The sequence below is a fragment of the Eurosta solidaginis genome, chromosome 2 (genome assembly GCF_040869045.1).
Source record: "Eurosta solidaginis isolate ZX-2024a chromosome 2, ASM4086904v1, whole genome shotgun sequence".
Lineage (NCBI taxonomy): Eukaryota > Metazoa > Arthropoda > Insecta > Diptera > Tephritidae > Eurosta > Eurosta solidaginis.
This window is the reverse complement of record NC_090320.1, coordinates 284,667,164-284,691,760: the sequence shown is the minus strand read 5'-3', so window position 1 is coordinate 284,691,760 and position 24,597 is coordinate 284,667,164. Positions and strand designations below refer to the sequence as shown.

The following is a 24,597-nucleotide window of genomic DNA, read 5'->3' as shown; positions in this document are numbered from 1 at the left end:
TAGAAAGAATATTCGATTACGACTGCTTTTTTACTCTCCGTTGGCCCTCCATTATTTTCTCCCATGCTCTAGATTTTTCGCGAAGAGCCTTCTCGAATAGTTGCTAATTTATTTCTTGTTTCTGTATCTCATATTGACTTGTAGTTTATATATTGCCATATGCTCTCTTTGTTACTTTTGCATGTGTGTGTCTTGCTGTTACTATGTACATGAGTGCGTTAAGTCGTCTGCGCTCTTAGTTTGTGTAAATGTGTTCGTATTTGATTGCTGTCTAGTCTGCTTACATTGCTGCTGTGCAGCATAAACATATTTATAGCGATATAACTAGTGTCGAAATCGCTAATATCTGCCACAATATATTTTTCGTTAACCAAATTTTAATTAATGTCAGAGACTAACTAAATATGAAACTGGAACTGGAGGGGAAAATTATGTAAATAATTGTGCTTACGGTTGGTGTTGTAATTTTTGTTCTCGACATTTTATTTCAAATTAATAATTTAACTATACAAACTAAGGTCTAATAAAGTAACAAGAAATTATGGCTGAACGAAAATACGATCGTGGTGGTCACGTACACAACTTGAAGTAAGTAAGCAAAACGTCAATACCAAAAGTGGGCTACCAGGGGTACACTACTTCACATGTAGCTATACACCAAGTGTTCTCAACTTTTTCAAAAAAGCTATCGATTTTCTATCAATATTTTATAGATATGTAATCGAAAAATATTAATTTACTATTGTATGTTATCGAAAAGTAAAAGATTTGTTTTCGAAACTTATCGATTATTTATGGACATGTTATCAAAAAGTCATCGACATGTTATTTAAAACTTATCGATTTGTTGTCGAAAGATATCGACTTGTTATCGGAGTGTTACCATACTTTGACCGGCGTTTAATTCAACAATTCATCAGCTTATTATTGACAAGATACCGATAAAACTTCATTATAAAAACGATGACACATCTGTAACCCGTCCTTTGACGAGGCAATAATAAAGCAATAAGAAGCCAATGACTCCTCGACAACAAGCCTATAACAAAGGGATAGCTCGAGGGCAATAATTAGTTGTCGTTAATAAGCCGCTATCGCTCGTTACTGGGTAAGTACGCTTTTATACTCAGCTGAGCAGAAGCACAGAGTATATTAATTTTGTTCGCATAACGGTCCTCGTAGCGGCATATACTAATCGAAATAGATATAGACTTCTATATATCAAAATGATCTGGGCGAAAAAAGAAATTCATTTAGCCACGTCCGTCCGTCCGCCCGTAAACACGATAACTTGAGTAAATTTTGAATTATCTTAATGAAATTTTGTATGTAAGTTCTTGGGCACTCATCTCAGATCGCTATTTAAAATGAACGAAATCGGACCAATTTTTCGATATCGAAAATTTCGAAAAAACAAAAAAGTGCGATAATTCATTACCAAAGAGGATAAAGCGATGAAACTTGGTAAGTGGGTTGACTTTATGATGCAGAAAAGGAAATTAATAAAATATTGGACAATGGGCGTGGCACCGTAAATTAGCAAATTCGAAGGCGAACAAGCCCACTTAAAAAAAAAAAAATGTAAAAGTCAAATTTTAACAAACAAGTGAGTATCTTTACAGTGTGTAAGTAAATTATGTTAACATTCAACTCCAGTAATGATATGGTGCAACAAAATACAAAAATAAAAGAAAATTTCAAAATGGGCGTCAATACTTTTAATGCCATAAATCGAAAAAAAATTTACGTATCCTTGTGAAATTTGGTAAAGGCATACCTTCTATGACGATAACTGTTTTCTGTGAAAATGGGCGAATTCGGTTGAAGCAACGCCCAGTTCTTATACACAGTCGACCGCCCGTCCTTCCGCTCTGACGCTAAGAGGATAACTTTAGCAAAAATCGATATATTTTTACTTCGCGTACTTACCTGAGCTAACTTTATCTTAGTATTAAAAATGGGTGAAATCCGACTATGACCACGCCCACCTTTTCGATATGCAACATTTCTAAAAATTAAAAAAATGCCACAATATACCAAATACGAAAAGAGGTTGGAACATTGTGATAAGATTGGTCTTTTGTCGCAAAATATAACTCTAGAAAAAACTTTGTAAAATGGGTGTGACACCTACCATATTAAGCAAATGAAACCAAAAAAGGTTTGCAGGGCGAAATCAAAAGCCCTCGGAATCATGGACGGAATACTGTTCGTGGTATTACATATATAAAAAAATTTGCGAGACCGGACAGATGATGTTCTGGCTCACCCTGGTCCCTATTTTGATCGATATCTCGAAAACGCCTTCACATATACAACTAAGGGCCACTTCCTTTTAAAGCCATAATTAATACCTTTAATTTGATACCCATATCGTACAAACACATTATAGAGTCACCCCTGGTCAACCTTTATAGCGACATTTCGAAAAGGGTTCCACCTATAGAACTAAGGCCCACTCCGTTTTAAATTACTAATTACCGCCTTCCATTTGATACCCATGTCATACAAACACATTCCAGGGTTACCCTGGGTTCACTCTCCTACATTGTGATTTTCCCTTATTTTCTCTCCAAAGCTCTCAGCTGAGTATGAATGTTCGGTTACACCACAAAATTAGCCTTCCTTATTTGCTATACTTCAATTTATAATGTAGCTCATTCATATCTTTGAATTTTCTCACTAACATGCCTGCAAAAATTCGCTATATAAATTTTTGCTCATTATATATATTTCCGCGCTAAATGCATTTGTCTAACCAAGAAACGTAACTAATTTGTAGTTGCATTAAATTTTGACCCAGCAGTAAAAAAAACAAAATAAGGTACAAACCAGCATATTATCCTTATATTTGTGTCTCTTACTTTATAGCACATTTTTGCAACAAATTGTTTTGCATAAGTACAAGTGGAAGCGTCTTGTTTGTTGCATACTTGAATATTTTGCAACCACTTGCACCGAAAATAGGGCATGCAGGGACTAGGGAAATGGCCTCAATGGCAGTATTTGCTAAAAATAGAATTTTTAAATTTGCTAAGGAAATGAAGAAAAAGCAATCAAAAAAAAAAAAAACAACAATTGTTAAACTTAAGAAATTTCGACCGTTGTTGCTGCTGCTTTAGTGAAAAGGGCCAAAAGAAAATTCGCGCATATTTGCTTTTCGACAAAAGTAAATCGAGAAAAAAATGCAAGGTGAAAAATGAGGAAAACAGTGACTATCAATTTATTTTAACACTAAAAATTGAGCATTAGTTGCATGTTGCAAGACCAACTTTAACAACAAGCAGAAACCTGAGCTGAAAATGTACACCCTGTAGCAGGTGTGGCGTTTTAATTACCATTAACAGTACTTGCAAGCACAGAATTAACACAGCAAAGCAATGCTTAGCACTCCGATAGATTGTGGCGTCTGGCCAGACGAGAAGGCTTTATTTTCGAGAATAACTTTACAGCTACCCACCCGATCATGAAAAGCTTAAGTGACTTTTTAAGTTTACTTACTTACTTAATTGGCGCTTAACCGTCTAAACGGTTATGGCCGTCCAACAAGGCGCGCCAGTCGCTCCTTCGCTCCGCCAACCGGCGCCAATTGGTCACACCAAGGGAGTTTAAATCGTTTTCCACCTGGTCCTTCCAACGGAGTGGGGGCCGCCCTCTACCTCTGCTTCCATAGGCGGGTTCCGATAGAAACACTTTCTTGGCCGGAGCATCATCTTTCATTCGCATAACATGGCCTAGCCAGCGCAGCCGCTGCGTTTTAATTCGCTGGACTATGTTGATGTCAGTTAAGTTAAGAGGCGGTCTTTATAATAATTCCAAAATCGATATTTTTTTCTTTTTATTTGATCTGTTTTTTTTTGTACCGAAATTGATTATGTCACATTTTAGCGCTTTCGTCTGGCTAGACGAACATAGCCTATAAGACCTCATAGTTCGTATTGACTTCAAAATTTATAAATAAAAATTCAAACTTATTTCTGGATAGTCACAGTGTGCGACGAGTTTTTTTTAAGATGTGTTGAATTTATTCGCCGCTAATCGGAGGGTTAAGCGAAGCGAGTTGTACTCTTTGCAACCGGCAGGTGGAGCCGTGTTGGCCGCTTTAGAACAGCAATTCCAAATATCATGCTATCTACAGCGCGTCATCAGAAGTAACCTCAGTGATCGAGTTCCTATATATCAAACATCACAGGGTCCACATACCATACAAGTCAAAAACGGTGCAACACATTTATTAGTTCCTGTGGAACGCCAGTTACGATGAAATTTTTAATCTTGAATTGTCTGTCATTACAGCCCTAAACACAGAAGAAGTACGCATACAAGTCAATCAAGTCATAATGGAACAAAAGAGTGGCTAGATACTCGTTGACTCTAGATGACAGCAGAAAAAAACAGGGTTGATACTCCTAACAAAAGACCATATATCGCTACAAAGTAGCTTTGAAATCTACTCCGGAGATATAACAGCAGTGAGGGTACTCAACAATCTAGGAATAAAGTGAGACTCCCGACTAACATATTGGTCGCACACTCAACATGTGACTCAGGAAGTATCTTAACAGGTATCATGGCTTAGCTGGCTGATGTAACACATAGGAGGACCAGAAGAAAGCAAGAAGGAATTGCTGATGGACTTCAACCTATCCACGTTACTGTACGTCTCCGAATTGTGGACACACTTCGTAAGAAGACTCGTTGTAAGCTTCTAACAGCTGTACAGAGACCAAGAGCTCTGAGAGTAGCCTCTGCTTATCGAGCGGTATCAGAGCAAGCCTCACAGGTGATTGGTGGAACTATCCCCATCGACCTGTTAGCGCTAGAGAGAGAAAGATTAAGTGCAAGGCGCGATATCCTCCGAAGAGTTTGAGGCCGAACTACTCTTTCAATTTGCGTCGTGCTCCTTTAAATTGTTCCTACAATTTGACGGGATGGGACCTACATGTTTTATGCTGACTCCGAACGGCATCTGCAACGCAGATGAATTTTCACTAGGAAGGTTTTCGCCACAGAAATACACTCGGAGTGTTTGCCAAATGACTGCTGAGGGCCGACCTCGCTTAGAAAACTTTTTTTCTAAATGTTCGAGGTTACTTTGCTCGAAGAATAAACTTCTTTGTTGTGGTGAGTGGATCACGCTACCACCACAGTATGGCGGGTACAAAAAAGCATTCGGATCAAGCTCGTACCGAAGCTTTTAGGAAAGAGAGCATACAAGAACGGTGTGGAAATGAACAACGGGGATCAAAGCTCCTAAGTGTACAAAGTTAGCGATACCCATTTCTTTTTTAAATATAACTCGCGAATTTGGGGTGCTATAGGAAACTCTTTATGTAGCTCATCTAAAGTATTCAAGATCTATGTATTCATTTCTGTCCTTTTCCAAAAGTGAATTATCCGCTTCCAGTTTGCATATTGCCGGTTTAATAGCAATGTTGCAAGTGTGCCAAAGATTTTATAGTCAAGTCTTATCGGCGTCTATTTCGTAATACGCCAATAGCAAATTGGTAGCAAAAGATCGATATCTTTTCGATATAAAATCGATCAATATTTGATAATAAATCGATAATTTATCGAAAACTTATGCAATTTTCAATAGCACGCCGATAGCAAATGTATCACCCTGCAGAAAGAAATCGATATCTTATGGAAAACTATAATCAATAACATTTCGACAATAAACCGATATCTTTTCTATAATATATCGATAACTTTTGACGTTTGAAAGATGAATGATATATTTTCGAAGGTAAATCGATATTTTTTCTATACTAAATCGACAGGTTTTCGATAAAAAATCGATAACCAAGCGATAATTTTTTGATAACAAATCGATATATTTTCGATAGATATTCGATAAATTTTCGATAATAAAGTTATAACTTTTCGACACCGACTCGTAAGTAATCGATATAATTTTCTATAATATATCGATCACTTGTTGATAAAAAATCGATAACTTTTCGATATTTAATCACTACGTCGATAATTCTTCGATAAATATCCGATCAGTTTTCCAAACAACATCGTTGAAACTTACCTTGCTGCCCTCAACGTATCTTGTTTGCTGCATAAAAGCATGTTGGTTCGATTTAATTATTGCATCTCTGGAAAATTAGATGTACACGTATGCCTAAAACTAGTATGTTAAAAAGTCAAAATATTGCTAGAATTATGTTCTAAATTTATTGTATCTTTATATAATACATCAGACCATTTTTCAGATAGCACTAAAAACAGACTTCAGACATTTTGAAATGCCAAAGTTGAAACACAATTTATATATTAACTAAATATTATGACTTTTAGTGCTAGTGGGTATAGCTGCCAAATAGTGTTTCAAAGGCTTGGTATTTGTATACCAACAAATAGTAATAAAGCAAATCCGATAAAAATGAACTAATACCAAATTTCTTTAGAGAATAGTAACAACACTATCATTATCAAGTCACGACAAATTCTTATGCGTGTGGTGCCTAAGAGTTTGGCATTTGAAAAGAGTTACGGTGCCTCGTCGAACGCATCTGCTTTTGTTTTTGTATAGATTAGATGTATATGTATTAGGGTGGTTTTTAAAATTTTTTTCGAATTTTTACAGGTGCTCAGTTCTTAAAATGTGCTGTTTAGTGCAAAAATGCAATTGTAAAAGCTTGAGCTCAATCGGACTTTGCTTTTCCGTGCCTAAAGGCCGCTGAAGTTGGCCAAGTCACAATTTTTCGCGAAAAATTAATTTTTTTTTTTTTTTTATTTGCAATATATTATACATGTTGAAATAAATTTATTGTCAAATGAAAGGAAATTTAATGGACTTTAAAGTATATAACAGAAATTTTCCTTTAGAAACGGGTGGTTTGATAGATATATAATATTTTATGAATCAAGTTCATGTGAAGTGAAATGGTATAGTATTTCGCTGTTCTTTACAATTTTGATCCTAGACTTGATAATTCGAGTTTATTGATGTTCTATAAAACTTTTTAATATGACATATTTTTAGCACGTATACTTTCAGACCACGTTCCTATTGAGCTATAAGGTTTGTTTATTGAGCTGCTCTAGTTTACGCCAAGTTGAATTATTTCAAAAAATTGTGTTTCATGAACACTCTTCTTGCTCTAGGTTGCTCTATCCTTTGTTTCATGTTTATGCTCAAAACAAAACTAGAGTAAGCCATATCACAAATTTCTGCTCTAGCTTTTTTTGTGGAGTAAGTTAGAGCAGAGAAGTAATTGTCAGTCAAGAAAACATAAATTTTTGAAAACTTCCAAAAAACTAGCTCCCAAGAAAAACCACGTTTTAGCATACGTGCATTTGCATTCATTTTGAAGATTAAAAAAAAAAAAAAACCAAATAAATGGAAACTATCGAGATTCAAGTGTTTCATGTCATTTCTGCTATAAGTTGCTCTAAGGTGCTCTATTTCTGCTTTGTCAGCTGCCCTACTCTGTTCTGCTCTAACCTGCTATGAACTTTTTTTGTTCATTAAACAGACCTATAAACTCGAGTTTTTGAAAAAAAACAATACAAAATGAAGTAAAAACGTCCCATAAAAAATAGTTTATGACTGAAACTTGAATATAGTCTAATAGTTTTTAAATTCAATTATGCGATTTTTTATACTTGAAACTTCTGGCATATTTTAGTTCATTTGATATTTATACATAAAAGGAATTTACATCGCCCAACCTTGCAGTCCTGTTGATTTTTAAAATTGCCTAATATAAACGGGTCGTACAAAAGCAAGAATACCTTGTCAGATGCCGAAAATTGCTGTTTGCAAAGTTGAAAAATTATATAAGGAATGGAGATCACTTCAAAGGAATTCAGCATTGAAGACAAAATGCCAGGAAGGAAAGAATCTTGCATTCAAACCCAAGCTGTCCGAACTTCGTTCGATTTTTGGAAAGTCAGAGAATTAAAGGTCGCAAAGGTCACATGGAAGGTGTCGATAGGAAAACTGCTCGAGCTGATCAAAGAAGAGTAGAAAGAGAGAAAATAAGAGTACAAGTTTCTGAACAGGAAGCTGTGAAGTTTTTTAAAAATGTTTCCTTTGATGAGTTTATTTCTGACCAATCTCCTGTATTTTGCGAGTATTTTAACGTCGGAACGGATATTTTGGCAGAGGCCCCAATGAGCTGGTTTGATAATAAAGACTTTTTGAAACTTCAAAGTTTTGTTAGAAGCATAAAAGTAGTAAACGGCACGGCAGAGAGGGGAGTTAAGTTAATTCAAGATTTTAATAGCACTCTTACAAAAGACGAGGAGCAGACCCATTTCTTGCTTCAGGTGGTGGCGGATTGCCGGCGGCTTTACCCCGATGCTTCAAAGTGTACCCTTTCTCAACCCGTATCCGATGAGTGAAATTGAAAATCAGCATTTTTTAATTTTTTAATCCTGTTAACTTTTATTTTTAATATGAATTCTTTCTTTGAATGTGAACTCTAGAATGGCTACCATAATCTCACCATTTTGTTAAATATTATATTCATTAATTAAAGACTATTCAATTTTATTTCTTTTAATAATACACCTGTTGCATTGCGGATATTTTATCGCAGGTTAAAACAAAAATTTTTTAGAGTTTTCGGTAAAAATTAGGTTTTTGTCAAACTTCCAGGCTCTTCAGGCACGGGAAGGCGAATTCCGATTGAGCTGAAACTTTTACCATTTCATTCTTATATCTAATAGAAAATTTCTAGAAGTGAGCACATACAAATTTCGGAGAAAAAAAAACTACTCTGTATTTAAAAACCACCCTAATATGTATATATATATTTTTCTCACCTTTACCACTATACATTTTTTAGAGTGTTGCTAATTTTCTAGCAAAGCTTGATTTGGTATTAGAAAGATGCACAGCTTCTATGCCATTGTCAATGCCGAACTTGGCAATTGCTTGGACTTGAAGCAAATGGTGATGGCATGCAGCGACTGATGATTACCGCCAACTAGTAATCCCAGTAAAAATGGTGGTATTTCATAGGCGAGATTGAACAAAACCAACAACAGTAATAAGAATAATAACGACAATAGCGTAAAAGTGGCAATCAAAAGCAGAGCAAATGACAACATTCGTTAGTGTGTATTGCAGTTTGGTAAACCGAAGCTTAAAATTGCTTGCAGCAGTCATAGGAATACAACAATGTAGTAACAAAGTAGCAGCAACAACAACAAAATCTATGACAACAATATCCAATGCCTCTTTTGCCACATGCCACTCTGCCACATTTATTGACCATATCAGTAGTATGGAAGGTGTGAAAATTGTAAATGCAAACAATTTGCGATGAGCTGTGCATGCGCTTATCAACGAAAAACAACAACAATGTCCATACTCTTAGCAACGTTAGCCAATTTCTTTGTGTGGCTGATGTTCGTAGTAGTGATCAAAGAGTTTCTAAGCGGTTTTATTGAAAAATCGATTGGCATGGCGGTAGCATTGCTTGAAGTGTTGCTGAGATATCTACCACCTTTGGCTTGCGTTTCACTCCGCTTGTTGTCACACGTAATGTTGACATATGTTACTTGCGCTTTTTGATCACAATTACGGAGATGCAGGAAGAGAACCCGCCAGCTCTTCAAATGCTAAAACTGACTAATCTAACCACTGACTACTGTTGATGTGTGTCAATCAGATTGGACAGTATATTGATCGACAGCGCTGAGTTGGTTATAATTAAAGAGAAATATTTAGTAGAAATTTAGTTTGGAGAAAGATTAATTGTACACCAAGAGATATAAGTTCCCAAATTATACTAGGCCTAAAATAGCAGGAATGACTTTGAGGGGGAAACCATGTACAAAATATCTAGCAATAATTCTAGAGAGAAAGTTGTTGTGGAAGCACAACCTGAAGGATAGAGTGAAAAAGACCTCGACGGCACTTAATGTTTGCAAAATAATGCTGGGGTGTACGTGGCGTCTAGAGAGGGCGCGCTCTCTCTCACATTGGATATTTACAGCAATTGTAAAGTCCATCCTATACTTTGAGGTCTACGCTTGGTGGTAAGGTTGTACTAGCAGGTCAAAAGAGACCTCACATAGACTGAATGTGTCCATAGTGTCTTTGTCTGATGGACGACTATTCAAAACGAACGCACCTCCAAATAGAAAGAGTAGATACATACTTAGATGGGCTTTGAATATTTAGCATAACAGAAACCATAAAAACAACTCCCACAGCTGCGGTGTTTGCCATTCTGAATATAAAAGGAGAGTGTACTAACCCTTGAAGTCAGAATTCACTTGGTTATCTCTTTCAACTCAAGACTGATTTTTCTTCGCTTTAGCAATTTTCTCATCATTACCTGTGCATCTACCCACAAGAACACATGGGGGTGTATAATTAAATTTTCTATTCGCACCCGTATAAATGATTTATGTATATCCGCTTTTCTCGCTACTAAATGCATGAAAAACTTCTGTTCCCAAGGGAAATGCATATTATTTTAGTTTCTAAGTATATTTTTTTAATTTTTTTTTTAATTTTCCTCTACAAGGGCTATTTTAGAAGTATTGGACAACAGTAAGTAATCTATTGAGTGCATAAAATGAATTATTTATCTATGTGATTTTCAATATAGACAGGCGATTAAGTATATGCTTGAGTAGTTTGAAATTTACTTTACTGAAAATGGCAAAAAAAAACAAAAACTGAACGAATTCAATGGAGTTTTATGGAAATAAGCATAGACTTTGAAGCAACAAACTGCAGTCACCTAAATGCAACTAAGCGCTCTGTAGCCAAAGTTAAATGCGATAACTTCATAATAAGATTTATGAGGACGTAATGCTGTAAAAATAGGACTATGTTTAAACACATGTACAAATATAACACACATGCATGTATATAAGTAGCGATTAGTGACTAGAACGGAAAAATGATGCATTGGATGATCGCCAAAACAGCCATTCGATCAATAGTGGACTCATCCGTGCGTTGTCCTGTCGTTCGGTCATATACTGAGAGTTTACTAGCGAATTAATTTAAATTCCAGCTCATGATTACGCCCTATTTAAGTAAAGAATTTACGAGCATAAAATCATAAATATGTGTGAATGAACTAAGGAGACGAATAAATGAGAGCATAGGTCTAAGAGGGTAGACAGTGGCGTTCATAATTCTTGAACCAACGATGTGTAAAGTTAAAAAAAATGCTCAGAATTTATTTCATCTTAATTCAATTTAACAACTTAAACAACCATAAACTATTCACATTGTAAATCATGCGGCATTCAACAGCAACAAAAACAACAACAACCATATACCCATCAACTTCTGTAACTAAATTATCTGCAGAAGCGATCGACAGGCCAACAAAGAAACCCTTAAGAGGCCGCTTCAACTATTTGAAATAAAAATTATGAATGATGCATCTGACGAAGTGCCCATCGATGCATTGAAAGTGGCATATAGTGAACGCGTCCACGATATTTATCACAATGTGTCTAAAAAGAAGAAAAATTATGAAAAACAAAAGACCTAGCAGCGCTTAGACACTCATCCGTTTGCTTGCATTGTATGCAGATTGTTTTGAGTCGCATAGTTGCCACTTGCAACTTAGCTCTAAAATGAATTTATTACATGAATGTAAATTTGGTGCGCATGCGCATAGCCAATCGCCAAATGATGCTATAGCCGTGTCATTTCGCTTTGGCTAGATAAGATTGACACGCTGCTTTTGATGTGCTAATAAATAAATACAGTCGTTATTCTTGTCGTATTAAATACTTGTAGCTGAGCTTTTTAAAATTGAACATCTCCAGATAAGAGTAGTTTGTATACATGTATATTTTCCTACGCTATATCAGCAACTATGGCGATATGCCCAGCGAACAAATTATTTTTGGAAATTGAAGTCCTCGCTCGAAAATACCTAATACGGAGAGTTCGACTTCCATCTCTTTTCAGCCAAAAATAAATGGTCATTAATGAGGTACGAGAAGTCTACAAAATCTCATCCTTTTATCCCCGGAAGGGATATCCTTTCACTTTTACTACGCGATGTAAGGTCAAATCAGAATTAACAGAATTATAAGTGCTGCGAAAGCTGAAGGCCATAAGAATGCACCATACGAATAAATGGCAATGACGAGCACAAGAGGTAAGGTAAGTTTGAACTGGACGATCACTAAGATCTCACATAAACTAAATGTGTTCATAGTAATTAACAGAATTTGCTTGACGACCAAATGGAAACAATTTCAACTAGTTACCGTTATATTATGTTATAGAATAACTTCGTCCATTTGGCAAATACTAGAAGTTTTCTAGCTCCCAGCTCAGGCACTTCCTCGAGATCCAACAACTCTGCCGCCTCCAATAGAAGATTCCTTGACCTAGCGAGCGCATGACACAAACACAGAACGTACCCAAACGTTTCTTCATACAGCTCGCACTTTCTAAATTTGCTGTCTTAAATCTTCTCTCTTTAAAGTCTGACATCATAGCATGTGCACATGTTCTTAGAAACTTTGCAGCCCACGCTGCTTGACGGATCATATGCCGCTGCTGTCTCTTTTTGAATTCTCTCAAAACGATCGATTCATAGATCGGCCTTTTCGTTACCTGTTGTCCCTTTATGACTGGGAACTTAGTAAACATGTATGTTTGCGCTTGAATGAAGTCTCTCCATCTCCATCTCTCCTCTTCTTTGCATTCCAGCACACTTCTTTCTTTGATTCTTTAAAATATAGACAGCAACCTATTGCAAAGACAAAGCAGCCCGTAATGAGCGAAGGTAAAAAGTTCGCCAAAAATTTAAAAATTATAAACAATGCAAATGAAAAGATGAATTACAACAATGTCTTAGTAAAAAAAAACATCTAAAGAGATTTCATCTACTGGTATATCACTAGGACTATAATAAATTATTTATTTTTTCTGCATAACCAAAAATTTCACCAAAATTCTTCAAAAACTCAGCTATAACAGTAGCAACCATCTCGTGTGTTTTCGCCAATCCAATTAATAAATTTACTAACGCGTGTATACACGCCAGGAGCATTGACCTGAGCACAACCATAGCCGAAAGAGACAACACCTAAAAAGAAAATTTTTATTGAAAATAATAACAACAAAATATATGAATAAAAAAAATTCATAAAAAATTCAACTTTTAGTCAAAATTTATAAAATTCTTCACACACTCACCAGCCAACTTGTATCGGCCTTCGTCAACAATTAGCGGTCCACCACTATCACCTTGGCAAGCATCCTTGCCACCTGTTTGTACTAAGCCCGCGCATAGCATAACATCGGTAATTTTATTTTTATAACGCGTTTGACGACACTCTTGATTAGTTATAATCGGCACATTAGCTTCTTGTAGATTATTCGATGTGACGCCACCCTCTTTTACCAAACCCCAGCCTGCAACGACGGCCTGAGTGAAAACAAAATTTTTATTTTATTAGAGAAAAAAAAAATTTTATGTCTTTGCCTGTAGTTTCTATTGTTACTTACATTTCTATTATCAAAGTTATCATAAATATTCGGCAAACAAACTGGACGTATATAACTGCTAATCTCTATGGGTGCATTAAGCTTAAGCAATGCAATGTCATTTACAATTCTGCTAGGATCATATTGTGGATGTACAATTGTTTGGGCGACCTGTAGGAATAAAGCGGAAAATATGCTGAAAAGATTTTATTGAGTATCAATTACAGCTATTTATATTAGTTAGGACGAGTAATTATACCTTTCATGAACATGATGTGGTATATTAACTTTGGTCCGATGTTTGTAACGTTGAGAAATATAGAAGATAGACTCACCATTAAGTATACCGAATTGATCAGGCGACGAACAGAGTTGATATAGCCATGTCCGTCTGTCCGTCCGTCTGTCTGTTTGAACGCAAACTAGTGCCTCAAATTTTGAGATATCTCAATGAAATTCGGCACAAGGATGTATTATTGTATTATATTAGACATTGGTCGGATCCGGTAAGATCGGACCACTATAACATGTATCTCCCATACAACCGATCGTTCAGATAAGAAGATTTCGGTCATTCCTGCCGCAATTTAGAAAGTATAAACGTCAAACTCGGTGATATATATTCTAATATATCATAGAAGATATCCTGAAAAATTCACTTTGATCGGAGCTATATATAGTATATATCCCATACAACCGATCGTTCAGATAAGGGGGTTTTTTGCCATTTTATAAGCTTTTATTTAGTTTCAATTTTGTTGTCTGTAATGGAATCTTGCAAGTTAAATTTGGTACACTTCCCGGTGTCCGATTGAGCTGAAATCTTGCACACATGTATAACTCCGATGACAATGCAATATTACTTTATAAGAATTCGATAAATTAATCTATAACACAATTATCGGTGTAGATTTGTATTTACTTTGGCATAACAGCCTAAGTCCCATACAAACCCGCCGGTACCTATCCGTGGATTGTGATATTTGGACGTGGTGAATCACGCGTGTCACGCATGGTGAATCTCAACGCTTGCGAAAAGCGGGGACACAACCCTCTGTTGTATTTCTGTGTATAACCAACATAGCTGAATTTTTAAGGCTGTTTAACTCTGTAATCTTTTCTGTAATTTATTTTGCTTTTGGAAAAATTACCTATTTGAAAAAAGCTGGCTGAAAAATATTGGCATAACAGCTTAAGTTAAATCAAGAATGGAAAATTTTGGAAAATTTGAACAGATGTGGCAATTTCGCGCGTCCGTTGAATGAAATATTGACAATCTGTTGATCATCGCTAGGAAATTAGCGACATTCCGTCAACTAATCAGCACTTTAGCAATACTACTGTTATTATTTGGCCGCTCAAATACACACATATTAATTGTGCATTAAATCTAAAATATACAAATACACCATAATAATTTACACGGCCAAAGCCATAATAATTTACACGGGTCATCAATTCTTTCTCTGATTCAAAATCTGAACTACCAGCGCTACCGTCAACAGCTCAGTGTCATCATTGCCAGTAGCGCCAATAACACCAAACTCGTGCCTGACACACAAAAGTCGTTTCACACAATAGCGCAAGTAAAATGTACTACGCACTCACTACTAAGTAGCGTCAAAAATTCGCTTGGAGTCATTTCGTCAATGAGCTACCATTGAGCTGGCACCGCATTGGCGCTGACGCCATGCAATTTACATCACTAAAATTGCGCGAATGCCCAGGCTCATGACTTTGTTAATCCAGATGGTGAAAACGAACACTCAAAGGAATGCAACCTTGCAAACAACAGCCGTCATTTTCAAAGTGTAAAAATTCTGTGATACAGCGAACGCTAACGCGGTTAGGCTCTTATCGGTAAGTGTTTCATACTTTTCAGCGCAGTTGATTTTGTTTTACAGATTTTTGGCGATGGAATTTTAGCTAAGCGAAAGTTGGAATATTAGCCGTGTTTTTTTATACACGCGTATAGGTTTACGTTTGCGCGTGAAAAAAACGCCTATCCTCGCTTACATAATGCTTAGGAGACCCATCTAGCGGCAGTGGTTAAACAACTAGCTACAGCTACAGCGTGTACCGAAAAGCGGAGACATGACCCTCTGTTGTATGCCTGTGTATAACATATAGCTAAATCAGTTGCGATGAATTGTGGACACACATACAATACATAGAATTAGTGTAGGGTGTGAAACAAAAACACATATTTCAGTTACATCTGCGTATAATGCGTATTGGAATTTATTAGTACACATTTTATGCGCAGCAACTTCAGAGGTATATTTAAAGTTTGGCGCTTAGCAGTCCATATAAATTATAAGCGTATAGACGTTTACGTGTAAAAAAAAATACGGCTATTATTTTAAAACAGATTTAACACACAGAGCAGAGATCTGCAATCAGTAGTTGTAAACTGAACGCCACATAGGCCAAGTCACAATAAAATATGATTTTAAGTTAGTTAACACTGTTTGACTTAATTTTATATGTGCTCTCTGTCAAAAGCCGAGTTAGGTCTTTAGCAGGTATTCGAATCGAAGAACTTGACTGTTCAAAGTTGACTTCGAAGAAACCCTCTAATGTTGATGCATTAAAAGAAATGGATAGAACGAGAAACGTTACAAATAACTAAGTAAAGTTTAGGTAACTAATTTAAACAATATTTTACTCTACTAAAAATTAAAAAAAAAAATCATATTTAAATTAAATTTAAGAAAAAGGCTTTTCTAAGAACAAGCTTCAATTACTTGTTAATAAAACGAACTAAAAAGTAAAAAATAAAATTAAAGAAAAAAAAACTTTTTTAAAAATAAGCTTTTATTATTTTGGTTAATAAAATTAACTAAAAAGTAAACAATAAATTGACTCTAAAGAAATATAACACTTTATAAGTTCATTGTAAGCTTAAACGATAATTAGGCTTTTTCGTCTGCGACAAAAACTTCTATATCGTATATAATTATATATTTTTAACATTAAAACCTTACACCTAAATTATTAAAGCTTACAGTTTATATCACAGTCTTAATTGTTCTAATAAAAGCGTGTTACATTGCGATAGCAAGAAAAGGAGATCCTAAATGTTCTTAATTATACCATCAAAATTTAACACGTTTTTTATTAGAACAATTAGGACTGTGATATAAACTGTAAGATTTAATAATTTAGGTGTAAGGTTTTAATGTTAAAAATATATAATTATATACGATATAGAAGTTTTTGTCGCAGACGAAAAAGCCTAATTATCGTTTAAGCTTACAATGAACTTATAAAGTGTTATATTTCTTTAGAGTCAATTTATTGTTTACTTTTTAGTTAATTTTATTAACCAAAATAATAAAAGCTTATTTTTAAAAAAGTTTTTTGTTTCTTTAATTTTTTATACTCAGTTGAGCAGAGCTCACAGAGTGTATTAACTTTGATTGGATAACGGTTGGTTTTACAGGTATAAAGGAATCGAGATAGATATAGACTTCCATATATCAAAATCATCAGTATCGAAAAAAAATTTGATTGAGCCATGTCCGTCCGTCCGTCCGTCCGTAAACACGATAACTTGAGTAAATTTTGAGGTATCTTGATGAAATTTGGTACGTAGCTTCCTGGGCACTCATCCCAGATCGCTATTTAAAATGAACGAAATCAGACTATAACCCCGCCCACTTTTTCGATATCGAAAATTTCAAAAAACCAAAAAAGTGCGATAATTCATTACCAAAGACGGATAAAGCGAAGAAACTTGGTAGGTGGGTTGACCTTATGACGCGGAATAGAAAATTAGTAAAATTTTGGACAGCGGGGGTGGCACCGCCCACTTTTAAAAGAAGGGAATTTAAAAGTTTTGCAAACTGTAATTTCGCAGTCGTTGAAGATATCATGATGAAATTTAGCAGAAACGTTACTCCTGTTACTATATGTGCGCTTAATAAAAATTTGCAAAATCGGATAACAAACACGCCCACTTTTTAAACAAAAATTTTTTTTTTAAGTCGAATTTTAACCATAAACCTTTTAGTATATTAGTAAATTATGTTAAGATTCAAATCCAGTAATGATATGGTGCAACAAAATACAAAAATAAAAGAAAATTTTAAAATGGGCGTGGCTCCGCCTTTTTCGTTTAATTTGTCTAGAATACATTTAATGCCATAAGTCGAACAAAAATTTACCAATCCTTGTGAAATTTGGTAGAGGCATAGATTCTATGACGGTAACAGTTTTTTTGTGAAAATGGGCGAAATCGGTTGAAGCCACGCCCAGTTGTTATACACACCCCGCCGTCTGTCCTTCCACTCGGCCGTTAACACGATAACTTGAGCAAAAATCGATATATCTTTACTAAACTTAGTTCACGTACTTATCTGAAGTCACTTTATCTTGGTATACGATATGGTCGAAATCCGACTATGACCACGCCCACTTTCCGATATAGAAAATTATGAAAAATGAAAACAATGCTATAATTCTATATCAAATACGAAAAAGGGGTGAAACATGGCAATTGCATTGGTTTATTGACGCAAAATATAACTTTAGAAAAAACGTTGTAAAATGGGTGTCACACCTACCATATTAAGTAGAAGAAAGTGAAAAAATTTTGCAGGGCGATTAGAGCAATTAGAGTTTTGGCAGGAATACTGTTCGGGGTATTAAATATACAAATAAATTAGCGGTACCCGACAGATGATGTTCTGGGTCACCCTGGTCCACGTTTTGGTCGATATCTCAAAAACGCCTTCACATATACAACTATGGGCCACTCCCTTTTAAACCCCTCATTACTACCTTTAATTTGATACCCATATCGTACAATGCATTCTAGAGTCACCCCTGGACCACCTTTATGGCGATATCTCGATAAGGCGTCCACCTATAGAAATAAGACCCACTTCCTTTTAAAATACTCATTAACACCTTTAATTTGATATCCATATCGTACAAACGCATTCTAGAGTCACCCCTGGTCCACCTTTATGGCGATATCTCGAGAAGGCGTCTACCTATAGAACTAAGGATCACTCTCTTTTAAAATACTCATTATCACCTTTCATTTGATACCCATATCGTACAAACACATTCTAGACTCACCCATATCGTACAGACACATTCTGGAGTCACCCCTGGTCCACCTCTATGGCGACATCACGAAATGGCGTACACCTATAGAACTATGGCCCACTCCCTTTTAAAATACTCTTTAATACGTTCCATTTGATACCCATGTCATACAAACACATTCCAGGGTTACCCTAGGTTCATTTTCCTACATGGTTATTTTCCCTTATTTTGTTTACAAGGCTCTCCGCTGAGTATGTAATGTTCGGTTACAACCGAACTTAACCTTCCTTACTTTTTTATACTCAGTTGAGCAGAGCTCATAGAGTATATTAAATTTGATTGGATAACGGTTGGTTGTACATATATAAAGGAATCGAGATAGATATAGACTTCCATATATCAAAATAATCAGGATCGAAAAAAAATTTGATTGAGCCATGTCCGTCCGTCCGTCCGTCCGTCCGTCCGTTAACACGATAACTTGAGTAAATTTTGAGGTATCTTGATGAAATTTGGTATGTAGGTTCCTGAGCACTCATCTCAGATCGCTATTTAAAATGAACGATATCGGACTATAACCACGCCCACTTTTTCGATATCGAAAATTTCGAAAAACCGAAAAAGTGCGATAATTCATTACAAAAGACCGATAAAGCGACGAAACTTGGTAGATGAGTTGAACTTGTGACGCAAAATAGAAAATTAGTAAAATTTTGTACAATGGGCGTGGCACCGCCCACTTTTAAAAGAAGGTAATTTAAAATTTTGCAAGCTGTAATTTGGCAGTCGTTGAAGATATCATGATGAAATTTAGCAGAAACGTTACTCTTATTACTATATGTACGTTTAATAAAAATTAGCAAAATCGGAGAAGGACCACGCCCACTTTTAAAAAAAATTTTTTTTAAAGTAAAATTTTAACAAAAAATTTAATATCTTTACAGTATATAAGTAAATTATGTCAAGATTCAACTCCAGTAATGATATGGTGCAACAAAACACAAAAATAAAAGAAAATTTAAAAATGGGCGTGGCTCCGCCCTTTTTCATTTAATTTGTCTAGGATACTTTTAACGCCATAAGTCGAACAAAAATTAACCAATCCTTTTGAAATTTGGTAGGGGCATAGATTTTATGGCGTTAACTGTTTTTTGTGAAAATGGTCGAAATTGGTTTGATGCCACGCCCAGTTTTTATACACAGTCGTCCGTCTGTCCTTCCGCATGGCCGTTAACACGATAACTTGAGCAAAAATCTATATATCTTTACTAAACTCAGTTCACGTACTTATCTGAACCCACTTTATCTTGGTATGAAAAATGAACGAAATCCGACTATAACAACGCCCACTTTTTCGATATCGAAAATTGCAAAAAATGAAAAAAATGCCATAATTCTATACCAAATACGAAAAAAGGGATGAAATATGTTAAGGTAATTGGATTGTTTTATTGACGCGAAATATAACTTTAGAAAAAACTTTATAAAATGGTTGTGACACCTACCATATTAAGTAGAAGAAAATGAAAAAGTTCTGCAGGGCGAAATAAAAAACCCTTAAAATCTTGGCAGGTATTACATATATAAATAAATTAGCGGTATCCAACAGATGATGTTCTGGGTCACCCTGGTCCACATTTTGGTCGATATCTGGAAAACGCCTTCACATACACAACTACCACCACTCCGTTTTAAAACTCTCATTAATACCTTTAATTTGATACCCATATCGTACAAACTCATTCTAGAGTCACCCCTGGTCCACCTTTATGGCGATATCTCGAAAAGGCGAACACCTATAAAACGAAGGCCCACTCCCTTTTAAAAATACTCATTAACACCTTTCAATTGATACCCATATCGTACAAACAAAGTCTAGAGTCACCCCTGGTCCACCTTTATTGCGATACCTCGAAAATGCGTCCACCTATAGAACTAAGGCCCACTCCCTCTTAAAATACTCATTAACTCCTTTCGTTTGATACCCATATTGCACAAACGAATTCTAGAGTCACCCCTGGCCCACCCTTATGGCGATATCTCGAAACGGCGTCCGCCTATGGAACTAAGGATTACTCACTTTTAAAATACTCATTAATACCTTTCATTTGATACCCATATCGTACAAACGCATTCTAGAGTCACCCCTGGCCCACCTTTATGGCGATATCTCGAAACGGCGTCCACCTATAGAACTAAGGCCCACTCTCTTTTAAAATACTCATAAAACCTTTCGATTGATGCCCATATTGTGCAAACAAATTCTAGGGTCACCCCTGGGCCACCTTTATGGCGATATCTCGAAACGGCGTCCACCTATCGAACTAAGGATTACTCCCTTTTAAAATGCTCATTAACACCTTTCATTTGATACCCATATCGTACAAACGCATTCTAGAGTCAACCCTGATCCACCTTTATGGCTATATCCCTAAATGGCGTCCACCTATAGAACTATGGCCCACTCCCTCATAAAATACTCTTTAATGCCTTTCATTTGATACACATGTCATACAAACACATTCCAGGGTTTCCCTCGGTTCATTTTCCTACATGGTTATTTTCCCTTATGTTGTCACCTTAGCTCTCAACTGAGTATGTAATGTTCGGTTACACCCGAACTTAACCTTCCTTACTTGTTTTTTTTCGAATTTGTTTCGGTACTTTGTAATGCGCAGCCAGTTCGTTTCTTAAGTCTTTCGTTTTTGAATGGGTAAAATACTTTTTTGTTGTGAACAATAAATGTTGAAACTGCGACTTCTGGCAGTTAGCAGCTTTAGGTTAAGCTTACTCTGAGTAATTTATAACGCAAAAAAAAAGTCCGCATATAAGGAGTCTAGTATAATACGCGTCAGCTGGTCTAAAAATTATTTAAATTTGCTAAGTAGCAATAATATAATTTGAATAACGAATTTACCAAATTTTCATTTAAATTTTATATAAGCTACTTTAATTTTTCTCTAGAAATCTGTGGGTCTAACAATTTTTAATGGGTCCTTTATACTGAAGTCTTAGCGATTTTGGGAATCTGGACACTTTCACTCTTCTTGCATTGATACACCATCAACTTTCATTTCAGTTTAGATTTTGTAGTATTATGAATAAATTATTTTCCTAACAATTAAAGGATCACCTCACTGCCAGAGATCGTTCAGACCCATTTCGAGACTAATTTGTGAATAAATTTAGAAATAGTTTGAAATCATTTCGCCATTTCGCAACATTTCAGCATAATAAAAAGTAACCTCGGAGTACCAAAATGGTTCCAAATTAGTTCAGAGTTAGCCTGAAGGCAATACCGTCGGGTATTATAAATATTCTCGGAATCATCGTTCCAACCAAGTCGTGAAAATACACTAAAATAGTATCAAAATGATCAAAATTTTCCCAATAACAATTTCGAAATAGTTCTAAAATAACAGCCACATGATTCAAATGTAGTCCCGAAATTATAACGATTAAACTACGACGTTTTCTCGAATTTATACCGAAAACCAATCCCAAAGTGATCTCGAAATTGTTTCAGAATGATCCCGATATGATTTAGCGGAGAAATCTCGAAGAAGTCTTAAAAATAGTTCAATTAACATCCTGAAATTATTTAAAAATAGTCTCGCAATAATATCGAAATAGGCCCAATATGGTATCGAAATGAGCGGAAAAAATTTAGAAATGGCCGCAAATAATGCCAAAGTAATCTCTATATAGTAACACGGTAAAATCCAAATTATCAAAAAAAAAAAAAAAAAAAAAAAAATAGACCTTTATAGATTCCGGAAGGAGGCCAAAATAGTATCGAAAAAATCCAGAAATGGTAACGTAATTATACCAAAACTAGTACCGGAATAATGCCGAATTACTCCAACATAATACCGAATGCAGCAACAAGGCCGGAATCGTCTCAAAAAAACGGAAATATCATAAAAATTATCTTTAAATAAATCCTAAATAAGCTGGAAACAGTGAAGGAAATGATACGAAAATAATCCCATAGTAGTTAGAATAAATATAGAACCAATACCGTAATAATCGCGGAACTCTACCAAGCTCAAAATGACTACAAACTTATCCTGAAAAATTCAAAAATCGGCAGTTGTCTTGAAATAGTCCGAAAATAATCCGAAAATAATCCCTAACATAACTCCTTTATTTTTGAATCTTGAAATCAATCCTGAAACAAATTCAGAATATTTGCGGAACGAACCAGAAAAGAATTTAAAAATAATTTCGGAATTATTCCGAAAGTAATCCAGAAGTCAGAGCAAATATTACTCTGGAATGTTCTCGAAATAGTAAATGTTCCAAAACATCTCTGAATCAATCTCTGCATACTGCCATCATAATCTCGGAAATAAGCAAGAATCTGTTCGTAAATGATTCCGAAATGGTTTCAGCATTTTAAAAAATGATTTCGAAAACCTATATTGAAATATTTTTAAAAACAGTTTCAAAGTAGTTTCTAACTTAATCCGAAAGCTATACCAAAAAGGGTTATAATGTATAATGTGATTAATACAAATAATCCCCAAGCTGTCTTGAATAAAATGCCGAAAGAGTTTCAAAATAATTTTGAGAAAGATCGCAAGTCTCGAAAAAAAAAACCGAAATAATTGCGAATACAATTTGGGAATGAAATAGAGATACTACTAAATGATTTTGTAACTATTGTGAAATAATCTTACATAGTCCCAACTTTATCTCGAAAATAATCCCGAACCTGCCTGAAACTTATTCCAAAATCATCTCATAATAATTAGAAGATTATTGGCAAACCCATTTTAACCGAAAACCGCCCTTACAAGATTCCGAAATATTCACAAAACTGTTCCGAAATTATAATAATTTTCGCGAGAAGCTTTCATTGCAGAAATTCACTAGAATTGTTGGACAAACCACTGCGCAGGGCCTAAGTTATGTTGCCCTAATTGAAAAAAACGTGTTTCTAAATTTCTTATATTGCTTTGCCCAGGTCCAAGACTTTCGATGCGGTAGGCGGTGAAGACTACCTATCATACCACGACGGCCATCTTAATATACCTGAAATAGGCCTAACATACTTCGCCCCGAACTAGTCCCAAATCCATACCAAACTGCTTCTGAAATGGTAACAAAATGATACAAAATTTTTTATTCTCACTTGTCTTGTGATGCCAGGATCGCGCGAAGATCTATCCAATTGTAAGAATCTTACAGTTATCTCAGCACGATTATTTTGAACACAATGCGCTGCTGTCAAAACATAACGATCATTAATCAATGAACCACCACAGAAGAGACGGGCATGCCAACGCCCCCTAAGTAGCTGCGCTGTCCAAGGATATTTATTATGACGTACTAGACTGCCGCCAATAATGCGATTGACATTTGGTAAGCCGCAGTCTGATTGATAAAAAATGTATAAAGAAGCCTCAATTAAAAAAAACTATGCATAATCCAACAATTCATACAAATTTGGTTTGCAGCTACAATACTCACAACACTGCGCTGCACAAAGTCCAAAACGTTCCTTTTCCTCTTCTAGAAATTCTGTGCCATTCGGACGTTCATAAAAATATTCGGCTTGCACGAAAAATACCAAACTTGCACAAAATATCACAAAGAACTGCATTTTTTATACTCGGTACACACTTTTTATCATTCACAAAAAAAAAAAAATTTTAACAATATGCGCTTAATTTAAATATAATTTTATGAACCACCGCTTACCGCAGCATTCCGTTTTAAAATGTTTCATCAGCTCACATACGGAGCCCTTCTTATAGTTTGCGTTTACTCGCAGTTTGAATAAGTTCGTGCAAATTTAAGTAGGACACATGCAAACTTAGCATGAAGAATAAGACTTGCCAAAAGATGTACTAATAACAAAAATTTTGTCAGCTCCAGAAACTTAAAAACAAAATTAAAGCTTAATAAAACCATCTATAAATTTCCCTCCTTTTTTGTTTACTTCTTCCGATTCTCCCATACCGGCTTACGACTTTCTTTGTGCTGCCAAATTTTTTTGTCACGCATTTGCATACATAAAATAATCGTTGATCGCTCCAAATTAGTCTTGTCAAAAACAAAAACTTAAAAACAATACAAAATAAATTCTT

At 35.4% G+C, this 24,597-nt stretch overlaps 1 protein-coding gene across 1 annotated transcript; it reads right to left on the bottom strand.

Annotated features, from left to right (window-relative positions):
• Positions 1–12,870: 12,870 nt before the first annotated feature.
• Positions 12,871–24,334, bottom strand: LOC137242835 (trypsin-1). Its single transcript, XM_067770089.1, has 6 exons — positions 24,209–24,334; positions 23,978–24,129; positions 23,640–23,881; positions 13,466–13,615; positions 13,154–13,385; positions 12,871–13,043 (listed from the first exon to the last, which is right to left on the bottom strand). The coding sequence occupies exons 2-6, from the start codon at positions 24,108–24,110 to the stop codon at positions 12,922–12,924; spliced, it is 879 nt and encodes a 292-aa protein (XP_067626190.1). The 5' UTR covers positions 24,111–24,129; positions 24,209–24,334; the 3' UTR covers positions 12,871–12,921.
• Positions 24,335–24,597: the final 263 nt, after the last annotated feature.

Coding starts and splice junctions, on each gene's coding strand:
- LOC137242835 (XM_067770089.1), bottom strand. CDS start 24,110: ATGCAGTTCTTTGTGATATTTTGTGCAAGTTTGGTATTTTTCGTGCAA. Junction 23,882..23,977: donor ACTTTGTGCAGCGCAGTGTT/GTGAGTATTGTA, acceptor TTTATCAATCAG/ACTGCGGCTTACCAAATGTC. Junction 13,386..13,465: donor ATAACTTTGATAATAGAAAT/GTAAGTAACAAT, acceptor GTTTTCACTCAG/GCCGTCGTTGCAGGCTGGGG.